This window comes from Pleurodeles waltl, chromosome 1_2 (genome assembly GCF_031143425.1).
Source record: "Pleurodeles waltl isolate 20211129_DDA chromosome 1_2, aPleWal1.hap1.20221129, whole genome shotgun sequence".
Lineage (NCBI taxonomy): Eukaryota > Metazoa > Chordata > Amphibia > Caudata > Salamandridae > Pleurodeles > Pleurodeles waltl.
In genome coordinates, this window is record NC_090437.1 from 514,001,081 (window position 1) to 514,020,028 (window position 18,948).

Below are 18,948 nucleotides of genomic sequence, written 5' to 3' on the forward strand. Positions count from 1 at the left end.
CTGCTGAGGGAACAGAATAAATTTGAAGTTATTAGAATCAGACCTAACCTCTAATGAAAGGCGGAGACACACCATGCCCCAGTTATTGCACATCACTATTTTCCACTTATTTATATTTGCCATTGATGTGCTGGTGAGGCCTCCACTTTCCATTCAAATGAAAGAGTCCCGATATACCTAGAAGACAGTGCAAAGTTCTGTCTCTCCCCTTCATAGTTATGTTTTAGAGGTTCCCATAAATGAAAAAGGAGTTTAAAATTAAAGTCCTGATTCTGATATACATTGCCATGAAGAAGAGATTTAAAGAGAATGTACATTTTATTCTAGGTCCTTTTTATGATTATGTGAACCTGCCATTCTGTGTTAAAATATGTTAGAAATGGGGTTTCTGGTTGGCTAGGGTAGGCACCTCAGCCAGGCAGAACTTACCCACTCTAGTCAGGGCAAGGGAGTTACACGTCCAAGATAACCCCTGCTCACCCCCTTGGTAGCTTGGCACGAGCAGTCAGGCTTAACCCAGAGGCAATGTGTAAAGCGTTTGCACAACACACACAACACACGTGATGCAATATCCCCACCACAAAGGAAACACAACACCAGATTATGTGAAAATATACTGTATTGTACACAAGGCAATTATCAGACCAAACATCACATATCATTACTATCCTGCTACCTTAGCAGTTGTCAGAACGTTACACATTAGTTACTCTGCCACCTAGCAGTAGTCACACATTACACACAGGTTACTCAGTATTCTGCAACATAAGCAGTAGTCAGGAAAACACGTTATTACATCACAGCACTTGTCATAAGAATATCAGTAGGAACATTAGAAAACATATGGCAAGTTAGAAAAACATATTAGCAAGCATGTCCATAAAAGGAACATTTGCATACACATATGTAAAACATCAAATGCAGGTAGGTAATATATGAATCAAACAAAAGTCTGTAGAAAGAACTTTGGATTGCAACTATATTGGTCCTTTAAACAGTACCTGGTTGGATGAAGGCACCTACAGTGCCTAGAAGGCGAACAATGGGGTCCCCGGCGCTCCTGTGCACAAAACGGGGGCCTCCCTTATACTCCGTGGTCAGAGGAGGGCGACATGCACCTCCTCTCTTTTATAGACAGGCCCCTCCGGGGACTGTGATTACTGGGGGCCCCCCAGGGCCTCAACCGGCCCTCACGAGGGGGGCCAAAGCCAGCAAAAACAACTTAGGACAGGAAGGGGGCACCACGCACCCCCTCCGGTTTAATGACAGGCCCCTCCCTGGACCCGCAATCTCTTGGGGCCCCCCTGGGCTTCCACTGGCCCTTCCACCAAGGGTGGGGGCCCACAATAATGCCTGTTTTACCTAACAGCAGAAAAGGAGCGTCCTGCTCCTAACGCAGAGGCCAGGGGGAAGGGGGCACTCCCCGTGCCTTCCCCTGGTCCTGCCGTGAAGGCACAAGAAGATCGGACCCCTCCTGGGGCCCGAGCAGACACTCACCTGCATCCGATGCGGTGCACAAGTGTTCTTCCAGCTTCTGGGGCCACTGCGGTGATCTTATTTAAAGGGGCACAATGCAGCAAGGAGCCTACGAGCTCCCAAGGCTCCATAAGCGCACTGCAATCAGCGCCATGGCAGCCGCAACCACGGAGAAGCACCCCTCGTGAAGAAATGGATGCAGGGGTCAGGGGCCACAGCACCCTGCCCCTGGGGAGCAGAATCTTAAGACAAGGTCCTCAGGTGGAGGGCCCAGCTACAGGCCAGCACAAGGGAAAGGCAGCAAGTGGCAAGTCCTTCACAGTGACCAGGCAGGTCACAGGTCAGCACAGCAGCAGCAGTCCATGGCGGTTCCTGGTGAGTCCTTTCAGCCTTTGGTGTCCAGTTCCAAGATGATTCCAAGAGTCTTCAAATTGTGGGGAAAATTCCCCTGTACTTATAGTCAGTTCTTACAGTGTTTTACAATGGTAGTGAGAGGAGGTTCCAGCCAGTTACAACTGGTTCTGGGAGTGCCCCCTCTCTCCTTTCAGCACAGGCTCCAAACATCAGTGGGGGGTTAACAACCCTATTGTGTGAGGCCAGGGCACAGCCTTTACAAATGCAGGTGTGCCCCACATCTCCCTTCTCTCAGCCCAGGAAGACTATTCAGTATGCAGATGCACCTCTGTGACACCTCCACCCTCCCTGTGTACAGGCTGTCTGAAAAGTATGCACAAAGCCCCAACTGTCACTCGGCCCAGACGTGGATTGGAGTCAAGCTGCAAAACACCAGAGTCATAAGCACAGATAAATGTGCACTTTCTAGAGGTGGCATTTCTGTGATAGTAATAAAAAATACACCCACACCAGTAAGCAGCATTTATTATCACCATCACAACCATACCAAACACGCCTACGCTACCCCTCATAAATCAGACAATACCCCTTACACATAAGGCAGGGCATTTCTAATGCAATCCTATGAGAAGGCAGCACTCACAGCAGTGAGACACCAAGTTAGGCTGTTTGTCACTACTAGGACAGACCATGCAATATGGCACATGTCCTGCCTTTCTACATACATGGCACCCTGCCCATAGGGCTAGCTAGGGCGTACCTTAGGGGTGACTTACATGTAGTAAGAGGGGAGTTCTGGGCCTGGCAAGTAAGTTTAGATGCCAGGTCCCTGTGGCAGAAACTGCACACACAGGCCCTGCGCTAGCAGGCCTGAGGCAGGATTGAAAGTCTACTTCAGTGGGTGGCACAAGCAGCGCTGCAGGCCCACTAGTAGTATTTAATTTACAGGCCCTGGGTATACAGATACCACTGTATAAGGGACTTATAGGTAAATTAAATATGCCAATTAGGTATAAGCCAATCATACCAACTTTAGATGGGAGAGCACCTCCACTTTAGCACTGGTCAGCAGTGATAAAGTGCTCAGAGTCCTAGAGCCAACAGCGAGAGGTCAGAAAAACCAGGAGGAAGGAGGCAAAAAGACTGGGGATGACCCTGCGTAAGGCAAAAAGTCCAACAAAATACATGAAATCTTTCTGTAATTTTTCATTATATGTGTCTGTTAGAAGAAATTTGAGTCTTTGCCTAGACCAGATGATTTGTTAATTTTTGCTTCTATCAAATTTATGTGTAAAATGGGAAAAATAAAACAATTTTGGAAACGTTTGATAATAAAAAAAAAAACGATCATAGCCCATACATCTTACTTTCATTTAAAGTGTGTGATCCCAGACAAATAGGATTGCGTCATTTCCCTCTGCATGTTAGGGCACCACGTTAGAGGATAGAATGTAATTTGTGGGTTATGGAGAGGTTTATATTTGTAACAGTATGGTTGGATCCCCTGTCCATTTCCTTTAATGAGATTTCTTTTTGTAATTTTGAGGAGATTCCTACGATTTTCTTTACATAGCACGCCCACATATACCATGTTTCTATTTGTTGTATTTATTTTAGGATCGTAATGTGCGATTGTCATGCTAAAATGTAGCATAACATCTTGAGGTAAAATTAACTATTCACAAATATTGTTAACTCCTTAACTTTAATGCAGTCATTAGTTCATAGAAGTTCAGATTTTAAGACATGCCATAGTTTTTTATGATTATCTTTGTCAGCTACAAAATAAAACACACAGTAGACTTTTAATCTTTTTAAGAAGAGAAGTTGTGAAAGCATATGTAGGAAAGTACCACTGTTGGCATGGTTACCCTCCCCCCACTTTTTGCCTAATGTTGATGCCAACTTTGATTGAAAGTGTGCTGGAATCCTGCTAACCAGGCCCCAGCACCAGGGTTCTTTCCCAAAATCTGTACCTTTGTTTCTACAATTGGCACACCCATGGCACACAATCAAGTCCCTTGTAAAAGGTACCCATGGTACGAAGGGCCCTGTGACCAGGGAAGGTCCCCAAGGGCTGCAGCATGTATTATGCCACCCTAGGGGACCCCTCACCAAGCACATGTACATTGCCTTTGCAGCTTGTGGGTGCTGGGAGGAGAAAAAGGCAAAGTCGGCATGGCACCCCTTTTAGGCTGCCATGCCCACAAACCACTGCCTGTGGCATAGGTAGGTCACCCCTCTACCAGACCTTACAGTCCGAAGGCAGGGTGCACTATACCACAGGTGAGGGCATAGCTGCATGAGCAATAAGCCCCTACAGTGCCTAGGTCCATTCTTACACATTGTAAATGCAGTGTAGCCCTATTGAGAATATGGTCTGGGAGTTTGTCATTACAAACTCCACAGCTCCATAATTGCTTCATTGAATACTGAGAAGTTTGGTATCAAACTTCTCATCAGAATAAACCCACACTGATGCCAGTGTGGGATTTATTGAAAAATGCACCCAGAGGGCATCTTAGAGATGCCAAAAGTAAATAATGTATCACTCTCCTAAACATTTAGAACGTCAGCTCAATCCAGAAGGACAGAGACTGAAATCAAACTAATTTCTTCTTTATTCACAATCCAGATTTATTCCCAATATGTATATGTCTTCAAAATCATATATATTGTATTTTCAACATTCATCAATAAACCCCCCCTTGGCCAATCAAACTAATAACAAAACAGACAAACAAGACATGGACAATACACAATGACACATATCACATACAAATACAACATTGCATCAAATAGCAATTAAAATCAAAAATATTAATACATATATATCTACAACTCGTGACTGAATGTAATCAAAGTGGTCTCCCTTTGGTTCTCAATATTTTCAATAGTTCCGAGTTGAAATGAACATCATATATACTAGTGCTAGTAATCCACGTTCAGGTGTTCACTAACACTACTTAATCCAGTCCATCATGGGGATATCGTCCACTTTGATATCTGTTGTTCAATTCAATTACATGCCAACAAAACGGCTTTTGAAATATAGTTAGTTTCAATATCTATTGCTCAAATTATATGGCATCAGACTTGCCAATCATGTGCCATCGAACTGGCCCTTGAAATATAGTCTGTATCAATGTCTGTCCAATTCAATCATGTGCCATCAAATTTGCCATCTGTCAATCAATTCAATCATGTGCCATAAAACTTGCCGATGCGCGTTTCGGTGGACTTACACGTAGGGTCAATACCCCTTACCCACATCCACCTTCTTCAGGGCAGTCAATCCTTAATGGTGCACAAAATCTTCTCTTTTGTTCTATATCTAATTAGAATCACATACAATAATCAATTTCAAATACCTAAAATAACAATCTTAGAGATGCCCCCTGTATGTTAGCCAAAGTGCTAGTGCAGGACTGACAGGTCTGTGCCAGCCTGCCACTTTCAGACAAGTTTCTGACCACATGGGGTGAGAGTCTTTGTGCACTCTGTGGTCAGAAACAAAGCCTGTCCTGGGTGGAAGTGCTTTACACCTCCCCCCTGAAGGAACTGTAGCATCTGGTGGTGAGCCTCAAAGGCTCAAGCCTCGGGATACAGTACCCCAGGGCCCTCTAGCTAGTAGAGTTGCCCACCTCCCACCCCCCGACAAAGCCCCACTTTTGGCTCCAAGTCCGGCGGGAAAATTAGGGAAGACAGGGAGGAGTGACCACCCTAGCTAGGACCACCCCTAAGGTGTCCAGAGCTGAGGTGACCCCCTCCTTGCAGAATCCTCCATCTTGGTTTGGAGGACATGGACCAATAGGGTTGGGTTTGTGCCCTCCTCCCCAAAGGAAGTGGACACAAGAAGGGTGTAGCCACCCTCAGGGACAGTAGCCATTGGCTACTGCCCTCTGACTCCTGAAACACCCCTAAATCTAGGATTTAAGGGCCTCCCTGAACCCAGCTCACCAGATTCCTGGTGACCTGACAAGAAAGAAGGACTGCTAAGATGAGCCCCCAGCAGAGAAGAAGGAAGACGACAACTGACTTGGCCCCAGACCTACCAGCCTGTCTCCTGCTTCAAAGAACCTGCACAAGAACAGCAACTCATCCAGTGGGACCAGCAACCTCTGCCAAGCTCCAGAGGACTGCCCTGCACCCAAAAAGGACCAAGAACACCCATGGACAGTCATCCTGTCCAACAAGAAACAACAACCAAGGACTCCAACACCTGTCCGAATGCATGAGTCCTGACCACTCTGTGCCCGACGCCCATGGCCCGAGTCCAGGTGGCCCAACCAACTAGAGAGGATTCCCAACTGACTGCGAGCAAGTGCCCACCCTGGCTTGACCTCTCCACTCCTCCACGATGATGCCTGCAGAGGGAATCCCAAGGGACCCACCTGACTGCAAAAACTCTGGACGAAGATATCCGATGCCTAAAAGACCACTGCACCTGCAGCCCCAGGCCTTGGAGAACCCAACCTCTGGTGCAGCTACGTTCAGCCGGTGGCCCTCCTCCCTGTCCAGCCTGTGGTTTGCCCAAGTCGACACCCTGGACCTCGCCTGCAGCATATGAGTGACCCCGGGGTCTCCTCATAGAGAATCATTGGTGACCCGACACCTTGTCTGCATCCGGCCACCCCAGTGCCACTGAGGGTGTATGTTTGGTGCCTACTTGTGCCCCCCCCCAGTGCTCCTCTAAACCCCCCAGGTCTGCCCTCCGAAGACACGGGTACATACCTGCCTGCAGGTCTGAAACCGAGTGCCCCCAGTCTCCATAGGAGCCCATGTTAAATTTGCCTCAACTTTGTCCTCTACACCCGGCTGGCCCAGTGTTGCTGGTGGTGGGTGTTTGGGGTTAACTTGAACCTCGACCTGTGGACTTACTAAACCCAGAGATTGGAGATGTAAGTTTTGTACTTACCTGCAAATTGATCTAACTTTACTTCCTCCCCTGAACTGTTTCTGAAAATTGCACTGTCAACTTTTAAAACAGATTATTGCCAATATTTCAAAAACTGTATAACTTATTGATTTCAAACAAAGTACTATTGATACATGTGTGAAATACGAATCTATTGAAATACTCACCTGCAACTTGAATCTTGTGATTCTAAAAATACATTAAGAAAATATATTTTTGCTATATAAAAACCATTGGTCTGAAGTTAAGTCATTGAGTGTGTGCTTCTTCTATTGTCTGTGTGTGTACAACAAATGCTTTGCACTACCCTCTGATAAGCCTAACTGCTCGACCACACTACCACAAATGAGGGCATTAGTATTATCTACTTTAGCCTCTGTTAAGCCTCTGGGTAACCCATGGACTCTGTGCACACTATATCTCATTTTGATATAGTGTATACAGAGCCAGCTTCCTACAGCATGCTTAATAGTGTGTTAAGGATTTCCTTCCTAGAATGGCCTAGTGGAAGTTCAAGGGAAGCGAAAAAAAAAGTAGCATATCTGGAGCGCCAGGCTTGTTTACAAAGTAATGTCAGAAATATTATGTTTGCAGAAACTAATTACTATTCCTTTGTACAACCTTTTGTAAGAGCTCCAACACCAGGTTAGAGAAACATTGGCTGTCACAAATGCCCAGGCACTTCTCAAATACCCAGCTAAGTTCCCTTGAACATAAAATGTCCAGACACAGCACTCACTCAGTCAACCAATCCATCAAATGCTTATTGTTTCAGCATACAGTCAGTGAGCTTCCTTAATAAATAGAATTATATGATCACACAATTTTAGTACAAGTATTGAAAATAGGCAAATCACATAAAACACCTTAAATTTCAAGACAGGAAGGGTTATTGAAGTCGGGAGTGCATTGATTTAGGTGGAGGCAGCTCCCAAGTCTTAAATTCATTCTTTGTATGCCATCATGGTGCAGCAATAGGGGTTCCAATGGCAGAGAAGGTAGCTGGACTATCTGCCCTATTACAGAGCGTTATTGCTTCCCTGTTGCACTTGGTCCGATATTGCTTAATCAGGGACCGAGTGTTGGCATTCGTGGTGCTATACTTTCTGAACAAGCGAGTAAAAAAGTGATTTTTTTATCTCCATACCTCCCAGGTTGCAGTTGCATAGGCCATAACTGTCTTCCTTGACTGCACATCTCTAGGTAAATGTTTATAATATTTTAATTCTGAGCCTGAATTTTAAATAGGTAGATTTCAGACCTCTGGTGTTATCATTTTTCGATAAGCTTTCAGATGAATTTGAGTTTTTAAGAATCAGTGATTATTAAAAATCATAGCTGCTTTCATCTTCCAGTAGTTGAACCTGATGACTGCTGTGCTTGTTGCATTCGCTTTGCTTGAGTTCCCCCACAATTCACTGCAGTCAGTAAAGATTTTCCTTCCTCCTTTATCCAGGGGCTCTTCTTACCTGCTTCCATGTCCATGATGTTTTGAAGAGACTTCAAATACTCCTACGCATGGGGCTTTGCATGTATCCTATCCTACAGCAAAACTGGGTGCATTTGGATCACATCTTATATAAGGTTTCATCCCAACATTATAGCTTATTTGACAACAATTCCCCATACATTTTACCTATCCCAACTAAAAGTGAGCTGGGTGGTAGTTTGTAGGATCCGAGCCGTAGTATTTCTTATATATGGAACAACAACTGCCGCTCTCCAGGAAAGCGGAACATAGCTGCAGTCAGGAACTGCATTGTAAATTGGGTATAGAACCAAGGCTCACGCCTGCGCCATACTCATGTAGATCCACTGGTATTAAGTCAGGCCTTTCTTGCCTTCTCTGTATTAATAGTAGCAACAACCTCATCGGTAGTGAAATTTATATTCTAAGACTTTAAGACTCCGAAGTCCAGTGTGGAAAATTAATTGATCCACTGCTGGGATGTCTTTTTCTTCCGTAATGGTGAAACCCTCCATACCTGAGCACCTGCCATTCTCCACTCCATCCCTTCTGTCTTCAGATTCAAGATATTTCCGCTGCCCGTTAGCCCCAACTCAACATGGGAACCTTTGCATCCCCAGGAGGCCAGTTCTCAAATCTCCTGCTATCTTTCTTTATTAGTGCTTTCTTTACATCTTCCCAAACTTGTTAGGAGCATAGTTCTTCTTGATGTTAAGTAAGAATGTATTTCTTCCTGCAGCTTTTGAGTATTTGCGTCCCAAAAGGTGCTTTTGTCTCAGTGCCTCAATATTCTAGCTAGGGCGTTTTTTCAAGTTGCATTCATCATTGAATCAGTTTGTTTTGATTTTATTGTGTATGTGTTTTTGATGTCATAAAGTACAGAGAATTATTTCAAATGATTCAAACACATTTCTTCCTTCCTTGGCTCCCCTGCTCCTGATCCTCTTTTCAGTGATGTTCTATTAGCTTGTTTATGTGTGGTTTTATGATCGCATAGTTCCTGGGTGCCCCCTCACAGTCCTTCAAGTAGATTTTAAGGTGCCGTCAAATATTTAGTGGTAGAAGCAGAGTGCTTTAGGCCAGGAAGGAGCAGATGTACTGCCACAGAGGTCATGGTCACTCCCTATCCTGTGTAGGACACTCATATTAGGAATTGCATGCCACTCTTCCATGTTAATTACATTGTAACCAATAAGCCTATTTTTATTGCTTGTGCTATACGTGTTTCCTGACTGGGGCATCCTTCCTGTATCTCCCTTTTGTGCGCAGAGCTCCGGCCGTGATCAGAGTTATGAGTTGTGCTCCTCATTTTGAATATTTATTCAATTTTAAGTCTGCCTAAGGTTTCCTCCCTTCGGTATGCTTTTTCTATCTTCCTTTGATCTAGCCTTGAATTAAATCATAGCAGACAAACATGACCTGTTTATCACAGTTTTCATGCATTTCTCTAGAGTCGGCTATGTCTAGACACCTCATAGTCATAAGAGAATCTTCAGATTACAGTTCCCAGAAGGATAATGCACATTGAAAATAAGACATTTAGGGCCATATGTACTAAAGCATTTTCCCATAGACACAGAATGGGTAAAATCCTTTGGTACATCTGGCCCCTAGACCCAAATCCCTAAGCCCCCCACCCTTTGCCCAGTTTTTTTTTTTAGATTTTGTTGCTGGAACATAATCAGTCATACAACTGCCCCTTGGTGTCTCATCTACGAACCACACCTTTTGGAAGGAACATACGTCTGTTTCATAGTGAAAGAGACCCTATCATTGTTCTCTAGTTTTTAGTTTAGTCTTGTAATGCTTAACAGATTACTCAAAGTAATTAATTATTGCCTTTGATCAGTGATTTGCTTCCCTCTCTTGGCTGTACAGTTAGCAGTTAAATGTAGTGGACCTTACTGGAAGGGCTAGCTAAGGCCACATGTACCCAAGTTTATTCTTCAAGCTTGAAGATTTATTTTTTCAGCTCGTACAGTTATTGCCTTCTTTTAGTTTGCTGTGTGGAATTTCACTTAATTTTGCCATTTTTCATGAAACGTTTCTGAACTTGGACCATATGAAGCATTGGAAGTGATTCTGCTTGCGTTAGTTTCTCATTTTCTCCCCTTCCCAGAAATGTCACAATTCTTTTCTTGGGGTCTTGTACTATATGCCCCAATTTAGGAAGGTGAACTTGTGGGCTAGTAATTGTTGTGGCACAGACCTAGAGGCTCAAAGGGTCTGTGATGCTTCCCCCAGCTCATCATCACTCTTCCAGAAACCTTACTGCAAGCATGTCTTGTGAAGTTGTAGACCTGGTACCGTTTTTAATAGACTTAATATGTTTACCCAATGAGTATGTAATGTGGGCCTTGAGAACAATATAATGGGAAGCAGATGATAATTTGTTGTGGATTCTCTTCCATCAGATCAGATTCTCCTTGTCATCTGAACGGATATCGCAGTTGCTCTGTCTCATCAGGTTTGTAAATGTGGGAAGTGTTTTGTAGTTTTGTCTTCCAGTTCTAACCCTATGCTTTTTATCTCTGGCCCTGGATAGGCTATGCTAACCCAGTTGTCCTCCTCCAGTGCCCCTCCCATTTAGGTTACGTGCTTCCTTGCCCAACATGGTGGTGAACTCATCGATATTTTGCTCTTGTCTCTCTGTTGCCAGAAGACTTCGGGAGAAAAGTTCAGCTCCTGACCTTAAATCTGCTAATGGCTACTGTTTTTGCTGTTTTGGTCATGTTAGCACAGTCGTTATGCCCCTGGCCCATCGTGGTATGTGGTCATTTAACTCACCCCCTGCTCTTCTTCTGCCTCTGAGGTCCTGGGTCTTGCAGAGTATTATTTTATGCACACTCTGTTTTCTTATTTTTGTAACTTATAGGTGAAGTGTTGGTTTGAAATCCTGTTGGGATCTTTTTGACATGAGTATACTCTATACACTTGGTATTACATACTGGGGCGGTGTTGTTATTCACCAAGGGGACATCATTGATTTTGAGATCGCTGTAACTGGTTGCAGAGGTGTTCGTAGTTATAGAAATGCTTGTGCTATTATATACTTTCTTTTAACATTTGGTGCTCTGAACATTAGTTCTCCTGATTTTTGCATCAATGTGTGCTTTATTAATACTTTTTGCACTATGTTGAGGGTACCTGGCCTTGTCTTATTAATGTTAGCATATGATTTCTCCACCAGATGTTTTAGCCTCTTATTTGTCTCTCCTTTCAGACGGTTAGTAGTACCTCTCTGTACTTTTGTTGACCTTAAAATCTGTAATTAGTAAATGGTTTTCCGCTGTCACATCTCCCAGGTTCGTAAGAATAGCTGAGCAGTTACAATACTGTTTTTGCTTTATTGCTTCATGATAGATTCGGCCACAATTTCCTCTACTATCACCATACGCCTATAAATGGCAGCTAAATGGTTCGCTATTGTTTTGGAGGTTCGTGGTCTGAACATCCAGTTTTGAAAACTGGCAACCTAATGCCCTTGAAGTAGCATCCAGAGATATGCACATCGAAATAATCAAAAACAATACTGGTTGTGCTAGAGGAGTGACAGCCTTGGAATCAGTATTAACGTGGTTTCTTTTAAATCAGCTGTGCTTTACTTTACCTAGAGCAAATAGTTCGGTTGGGGGACCGCCTTATAAAGTAACTTCTGTGTTTGGAGGTAGAATGCCACGCGAGCAGTTGTCAGTCTAGTCCCTGTTGGAGTCTAGTTTCTGCCTTTAGCCACAGGTCATCCCTTGGGCTATATCTAGGTTTCAGACTTTCTTTTAGGGTTTTATTTGGCAATACTGCTGGGACCCTTAATGTATTCTTAGGTTATTCTTGCATTTCCCCCAACAAGTCAGTGCTTGCTTTCTTGCATGTCCTTTGGTTCTGTGCTCTTCTTGGCTCTTTCTACCAAGCTGATGACCGTGCGCTAGTATCGCATTCCAATAGATCGGGATTGACACAAAATTTGATTTTCTCTGTGTTTTTATTTTGCAATAGTGTTGCCTCATGTTTGAGATAGTATTTTTGTGAAGTTTGCTTTACAGTTTTGTTTGTGATTTTCTAATATCAAAGCTGGCAGGTAACTGGCGAGTTTGTCTCACCACTAAACAAACAGGATTTAATTAGTTCAAGGTAGAGCACCCTGCTTTCTTCTTCATAGTGCACCTCTACAGAAGCGTCTGTATGTACATTCTCATTTCCTGTTCAGAAGTCATCCACAAGTCTCGGGGTCGTGCTCTAGCTATCCTCATTTTGTTATATTATTTCCTGGTGTGGTGTTGACACTTTACTTGGCTTCTACCCTGAGCTGGCCTCTGATCGAATGGTTCCTTTAAATTGTAGTTGAAATTCAAGTTAAAGTTGCCGGTCTCAACTGTCCAACCACTGACATGCCTGTAGGTGCACTCAGTATCATACAGCCATATTATTGCCAGTGGGCGTCACTTCAGCTGTAGAGGTGGTAGTAAGCAGATAAAGGCGGTAACTAAGAGGAAAATGAGAAGTAAGACTGAAGCCTGCTAGTAGGATATAGCCGTTTCAGAACTTTCTGTTTCTGGTTTTGCCTCCTTACCCATGTCACTGGTATGCTTTGTCAGACACAGGCTCTGGATACATTTAGCAAGTGACAGGATCAGATACCAGACTGCATATCCTCAGAAGATCAGAGCTATTGATAATGTTGTCTGCAGAGTCTTAAATATGACTAGATTTACATATCACTAGAAGGTAATCTGGAGGGTCTCCCTGTGGTGGGCCAAAGGCCAGTGTGGCTAGTATACAATAAGCCTGAGCGGGGCAGTGAGAAGCAGAGGGAACAGTGATTCACCACAGGGTACTTACAGATTACTTGTAGGTTCTCACTTCTTCACCAACATTGTACCTGCTTTGCAGCATTATACTCCCGTCTTAGGTAACTATTGTCATAAGCTGATTTCTCACTTGCTTCAACTTAACCTCCCACTGGCAGCTCACTTCTACTGCTCTGCTGACCTGCTATCCAGAAAACGCTTACTGTGGGGGCGTGCCCTAGTGTGGCGTATTCCTAGTTTGTCCAGTTTGCTAGCTCCATGAGGCAACCGCAGAAAGCTTCACTGAATGCAACCTTTTCTTCCCCTCCACTCTACCTCTGCACATGGGCACTAGTTGGGAATTCAGTAAGGTCATTATTGGTCGAGCAGATGGAAGACAATTGGAGAGGGTGCACGCAGGGCCAGCTGCTTCCTTGGTCTCGTTGTTGTCAGGAGTACAGAGATGCTGCAGCAGTTCATTCGTAATCGTCAGTGGTTGCACAGACTTTATCAGTAAATGCAGCACTCATCCATTACAATACAACCATCAACTTCCCAGTTACAGATTTAAACAGTTGGGCTCAGCCTCCTTTGCATTGACAGTCTGAAATGCTTAGGAACAAACTCACATAACTGGGTTAACAATCGGGCCGAGGCAGAACCCTTAATGACCAAGCACAGCCCCAAATGCTGAGGACAAGCCCCAAATACACCCAGAGCTTGAAGTGCACAGGTACTGTCACAAGTGCTCAAGCCCAACGTGATATGCCGAACTCCAAATGGCCAATTTTTAATTCCAGCCTCAAATTCCAAACTACAATGTCAGAGGCACATGTACAAACATTGAATGCCCTGATACAGGCCCACGTGACCCGACCCACATCAAACTGCCTCAGCATATACATCGTATGCCGATAAATGGCATTAAAAGCACACACGTACCAAAGCTAAGCTCCAAATGCCTACTCACAACTGCAGACACCCAAAAACAACATTAAATGCCTGGTAACGCCCTTAAATAGAAAGGGACATATTCAAGTGCTCAACAAAGCCTCTTATGCCTTGAAAAATCATATGACAAGTTTGAACTTCATGACTCAAATTATAGCCTCCATGCCCATGAAGAGCTTCAAGCATCAATGGCAGGATCAAATGTCGAGCCATCATCTCATGTACCCCTTTCACCTTGTCAGATGTGTAGACATAGCCTCAGTACCAAGGCTGAGCTCCCTATGCATGGGCATAAACTAATTTGCCCATTACAGCTTCATAATGCACACCATTGCCTAATGTACTAAATGCATCATCTTGTGAGAAGGTATTACTCAAAAGTGCATCTGCGTTACACATGGGTGTGTCCCCATATTCCAACTACAACTAATGTAGCCCCATAACATAGACTCATATGCTGATATTAACATATTTTAGTCCATTTGGTATGTGCATTTACTAATATAACCCAATATTTTAGCCTCATATGCTCAGGTATGATTCCATAAGTTCCTTTTAGTTCCTTATATGCAGATATGGGAACGTAATTTAACCCAAAGGCATAGGTAAAGGCTTACATGCCATCATCACAGCTCAGTCCTGCCTCAGCCCCACATTCACCGCTGTGAAAATAGCACATTCGCAGAGAGAAGGACAGTGGCGGTGGAGGATAACATCATAATGAGGCCTGGGTTTATGTTAGGGTAAGGGGTTCAAGTGCACGCATGTAGGAGTTGAGTAAGAGAATGGTAAAAGTAATTCCTTCAACTTCATCAAGTCACCCTCGCTCGGGTGTTGAAGAGGGTAGCATGTGAATACATTGTTTTCATAAACTTCTTTTGCTAAAATTATTTATTCAAGGCATATTTGACAATAATCTATTTTTGCAAGAACATCCTAGACCAAACATATTCTAAGGCACAAAGAACTACATTTAGCCTAAGATTTGTATTTATAATTTGACTACAGTTTCTGTAAAGAACATTTTATACATTTTGAAGAAATGTATTAAATCTGTGATTTTTACCTTACTCCACAAATGTACCCCTTTGCATCTTGGTTTTGGTTAAATTCCTTTTGTAATATTAACTCACATGAAAAAGTGCCATCACTTAAACCACATGTGTCGAAGCACAGAATATAATATGTCATTTATCACCACTGTCGATGGAGGCGAGTGGCTCCGTGCCCCTCTAGAAACTTCCCCTCTCGGGATGCATGTCTCTTTCTCACGCTCAACAATGGCAATACATTGCATATTACACTCTGCACATCTGCATATTTGCTACTTACAAAGTTCAGCGTCTGATATTTAAGTTCCATTGGGCTGTGAGATCCTACAAGTCTTGGCTTTTTCAAGAAAAACCCAAGCTCCATAGATAAATTGATTAGAATACATGTTATTGAACATGACCGTAGCTTTTGGGTAAAACTCTGAGGCCCAGATCAACCTGAGGTTCCAGCGGTGCTCATGTGACACAAGGTGGGTAAAAGCAATGCAGAAGGTAGCATGTGTGAGCTTTTGAGCGCTAGAGATTCTTAATGCCAACCTTTACCTTTTGCTTAACACCATTCAGGACTGAACATCTGCCAATGCATGTAAAGGTTGTAATGCAAAGTCAAATCAACAATATTGACATGAACAGGCTTTGCGTCAGAACCTAATGCCAAGTGAAACCTGGTACATGCAAGGCTCTACGCTGTATTTTGCTATGGAACCTGCACGTGACATTTGTGCATTATGCGTATGCACACATTTTTCATGGCTTGCTTTTCTGCATTGTTTTTCATGCAGGAATTTGCATTGGAGGTGTTGCTCAAGTAGAAATCCTACTCTAACCACTTCCCGGTCATTATTATGTCATGGCGCAAGGCTGAGTAGCGCAAAGCAGTCTTTTAAGCCCCAGCACAGATTATCACATCATCGTATAACAATTTTTGGTAATCCAGCATGCCTTTTTCTATACTTTGCACAATGCAGTGCTGCAATTTTTCACTCAGTGCCACGTTGCATTGAGGACAGTAAATCTAGGCCTCAATTTTACCCATGACACCTAATTTGTTTTTGAAAACGGGGATACAAACACTCTGTAGTGTCGGCGCAATTAAAGGCGTTATAAGTGTTTTTTCATCTATATTTTACATGTGCTTTGAAATGTAAAGTGTATACATTTCTGAGCAGCCATTCCTCAGAAAACCAAAGATGTGCTTCCTATGAATGAAACCTAATTTGTATTGTGCTGACTGCAAAATTTTAGTTTTTTGAGCTTCAAATTTGTTAGTGTTTACATCAAGTAATATTTATGTGTTGTGTGCAGTAATTGCTGTGTTTTGTACTCATTTGATCAAAGTTGATCACAACAAATTGTCTGTACCTCTGACCTTTGTGGAGGTATTGTATTCACATCATGGATGAGCTGGTGATTAGTTTTGCTTTCTTGTCTTCTATTAGGACGATGATGAGTAAAGCCAGCACACAGAAGAGGACTGTGGTGAAGGACCGGTATGGGAAACATATTCATGTGGAGCGGCTGGAGGACGTTCCCGAAGCGCTACAACAAGATGATCTCCAGCGTGACCTCCAGCAACTTCTTCGCCGTTTCTGCAGAGAAGACCAGGAGCAAGATGCCAAATGAGTGACTGATACAGTTCACATATCCACACAGTATGCAACAACCATTTTCTTCTCCAGGAGAACAGGTCATTACGATACATTTTCACCTGACGAGACCCATCTTCAAAGTTTGGTGTACGCAGAAAACCCAACATTTTTTTGTTACCTGTAAGCTAATTTGTGACCAAAGATAACATCCGTTATTTGGGATGGTTTATCCACTAACCTTTGTCTTTGTGAAGTACTGGGAACTTGTTAACATAGCAGCCTCCATGTCGTCCGTATGCTTTTGCACCAGCTACACAAAACTGCGATGTACCAAGTCAACTTCACCCACAGCCCTCTTCGAGTGACTCTGAGTGCATCTCTACCAAGGGATCTTCACGTGTAAATTCAACATAGCTTAAGTGCTTGGACATAATGTACATAACTGCTGACGCCCTACCTATTTTGACTACCCTTTGCACCTTGAGATAAGCAGGGCTGTGGAAACGGAAGAACAGTTGTTCACACACAGTTAGGCATCAATGATTGCTGCTTTAACACAGTTCACTTTCAGCCCAGGTTGTACAGAGCAGCACCAGCCAGACCTGCGACATCAATTGGACTTCCAATGTAAAGTTGCAAACTTCTCTGATTCAAGACTCTGAGAGTCACTTGGATGAATTTGGAGTAAGGCTGGTAGAAGTTGAAATTGATTGTGGCCACGTGTGCTCTTCAGACTGGTAAGAGCCACTCACAGGTTTTGTGCTGAAACGCCAACACCCTGTAAAGAATTTGAATCCCACCTTTCTTGCACCTGCCTGTGTGGAACATGCGTACATTAAACTTTCACAAGGTAAGAGGGACAGGTGGCAGGGTCTCGAAGAGCTATCACTTACGTCATGTCCCGTTTCCATCACCGCCTCTGTGCCTCGCTTTGTCCTGTTATCAGTGTCACATGCTACCGAACACTGCACCATAGATGATCCTGCAGGATTAAAAATTTGCCTGCTGGCCTAAATGATTCAAGACACTCACCATGTCGGTCAGGACTGCCTCTTTCTGGTACATGCATGTGGCATTAAAGGAAACACAGCATTTAACTCATGTTGAAAGCTTCTTATCCTTCTGAGCACTGAGCGAACAGTTTTCACGCTGTCTCGTCTATATTGTTTGTTTTGTTTTTGTGGGGGAGGGATCCTTTTCATTTTTTAAAATTATTTTTCGTTCGTTTTGTTTCACTTTCTAAACTGAATTCACTGAGTTCTGGAATAGCATCCCCCTTCGAATGGAGTGTAAAGCAACTCTACATTTTGTCTTCTTTACCTTTATTCTATATGTGGTTGTAACAATATAGCCTTTAACGTATATATTTATATATATGCACATATACATAAAAATCATATAAACTATATACATTTTAAATCAGCTTATTTGACAAATGAATAGTTTATAACGGGAGAAGTAAGAGGAGGAAGTGGAGAGAGCCAGTCCTCCAAGGGTAGATATTTTTCCATCTCATCTGGCCTTTTACTCCTAGAAGACAAATATGGCTCACTCAGTGCTTTTAATGTCGAAAAGTTAAGCAAATAATAGGACTTCCTGGTCCAAACTGGCCTGCCTCAAGAGCTACAGCAGAGAAAGTTTGGTTTCCCATCCACGCCACCAGTTTGAATGTTTCTCGGCTGACGTGTTGCTGACAGAAGGCGTTGAAAAGCGCGTTTTTCATCCAACGGCCCATTCATGAGGGACAATGCCAAATGCAGGACGTGGACCACCTATTGCAGACGTCAGCGCTGGCCGACCTGCTGACGGCGACTTGAGGGAAAGCATATCTGTTGTGTTGTTTGCGGTGCAGATGGTGTCTGTGTAACAGCATAAGTGGTTACTCACATATTTCTTTTCAGTTGGAACTCTTTCATTTGACGTATTATCAAAAGAGCTTGAACACTCTGCGAAGAAGTGAATTTTAAGTTGGCGAGTCAGCATCTTGTTGCCATGGTGATAACACTAACTGACTATATCTATGAGGGCATGTGTTAGTTGAAATAAATTAAACAAATTGAAATGCGACACTAACGATACATAGCTGCAATGTGTACAATGGCTGATTACATTCAATAAAATGTACAAGTGTTAAATGTAGCCATCATTGTTGACTTGCTTCATTCTGTAGCTTGCTTTATTCATGAAAGAAACAATGTACGTGTTACTTTCATAAGGGTTTTTTCCAGACTGAATGCTTTGACTTCTATGAATCAAAACACTTGCTTCTTTCCACTAATGCTCATTTCCTAACCCTTCTTGCTTCAACAGTGTTTCCCTCAAATGATAACAGCAAAAGTGGCAGTTCAAAAACATA

At 43.2% G+C, this 18,948-nt stretch overlaps 1 protein-coding gene across 33 annotated transcripts in view; it reads left to right on the plus strand.

Annotated features, from left to right (window-relative positions):
- The window catches only part of ANK2 (ankyrin 2), a 1,630,948-nt gene extending 1,612,217 nt beyond the window's left edge, over positions 1–18,731 (plus strand). For 30 of the 33 annotated variants that reach the window (XM_069241684.1, XM_069241892.1, XM_069241902.1 and 27 more), the window contains one exon: positions 16,443–18,731. In XM_069241684.1, the coding sequence (XP_069097785.1) occupies positions 16,443–16,457 (15 nt within the window). In that variant the 3' untranslated portion in view covers positions 16,458–18,731. The remainder of the gene's footprint in view (positions 1–16,442) is intronic. The other 3 variants (XM_069241911.1, XM_069241928.1, XM_069241920.1) reach the window with 1 other exon arrangement.
- The last annotated feature ends 217 nt before the right edge of the window (positions 18,732–18,948 follow it).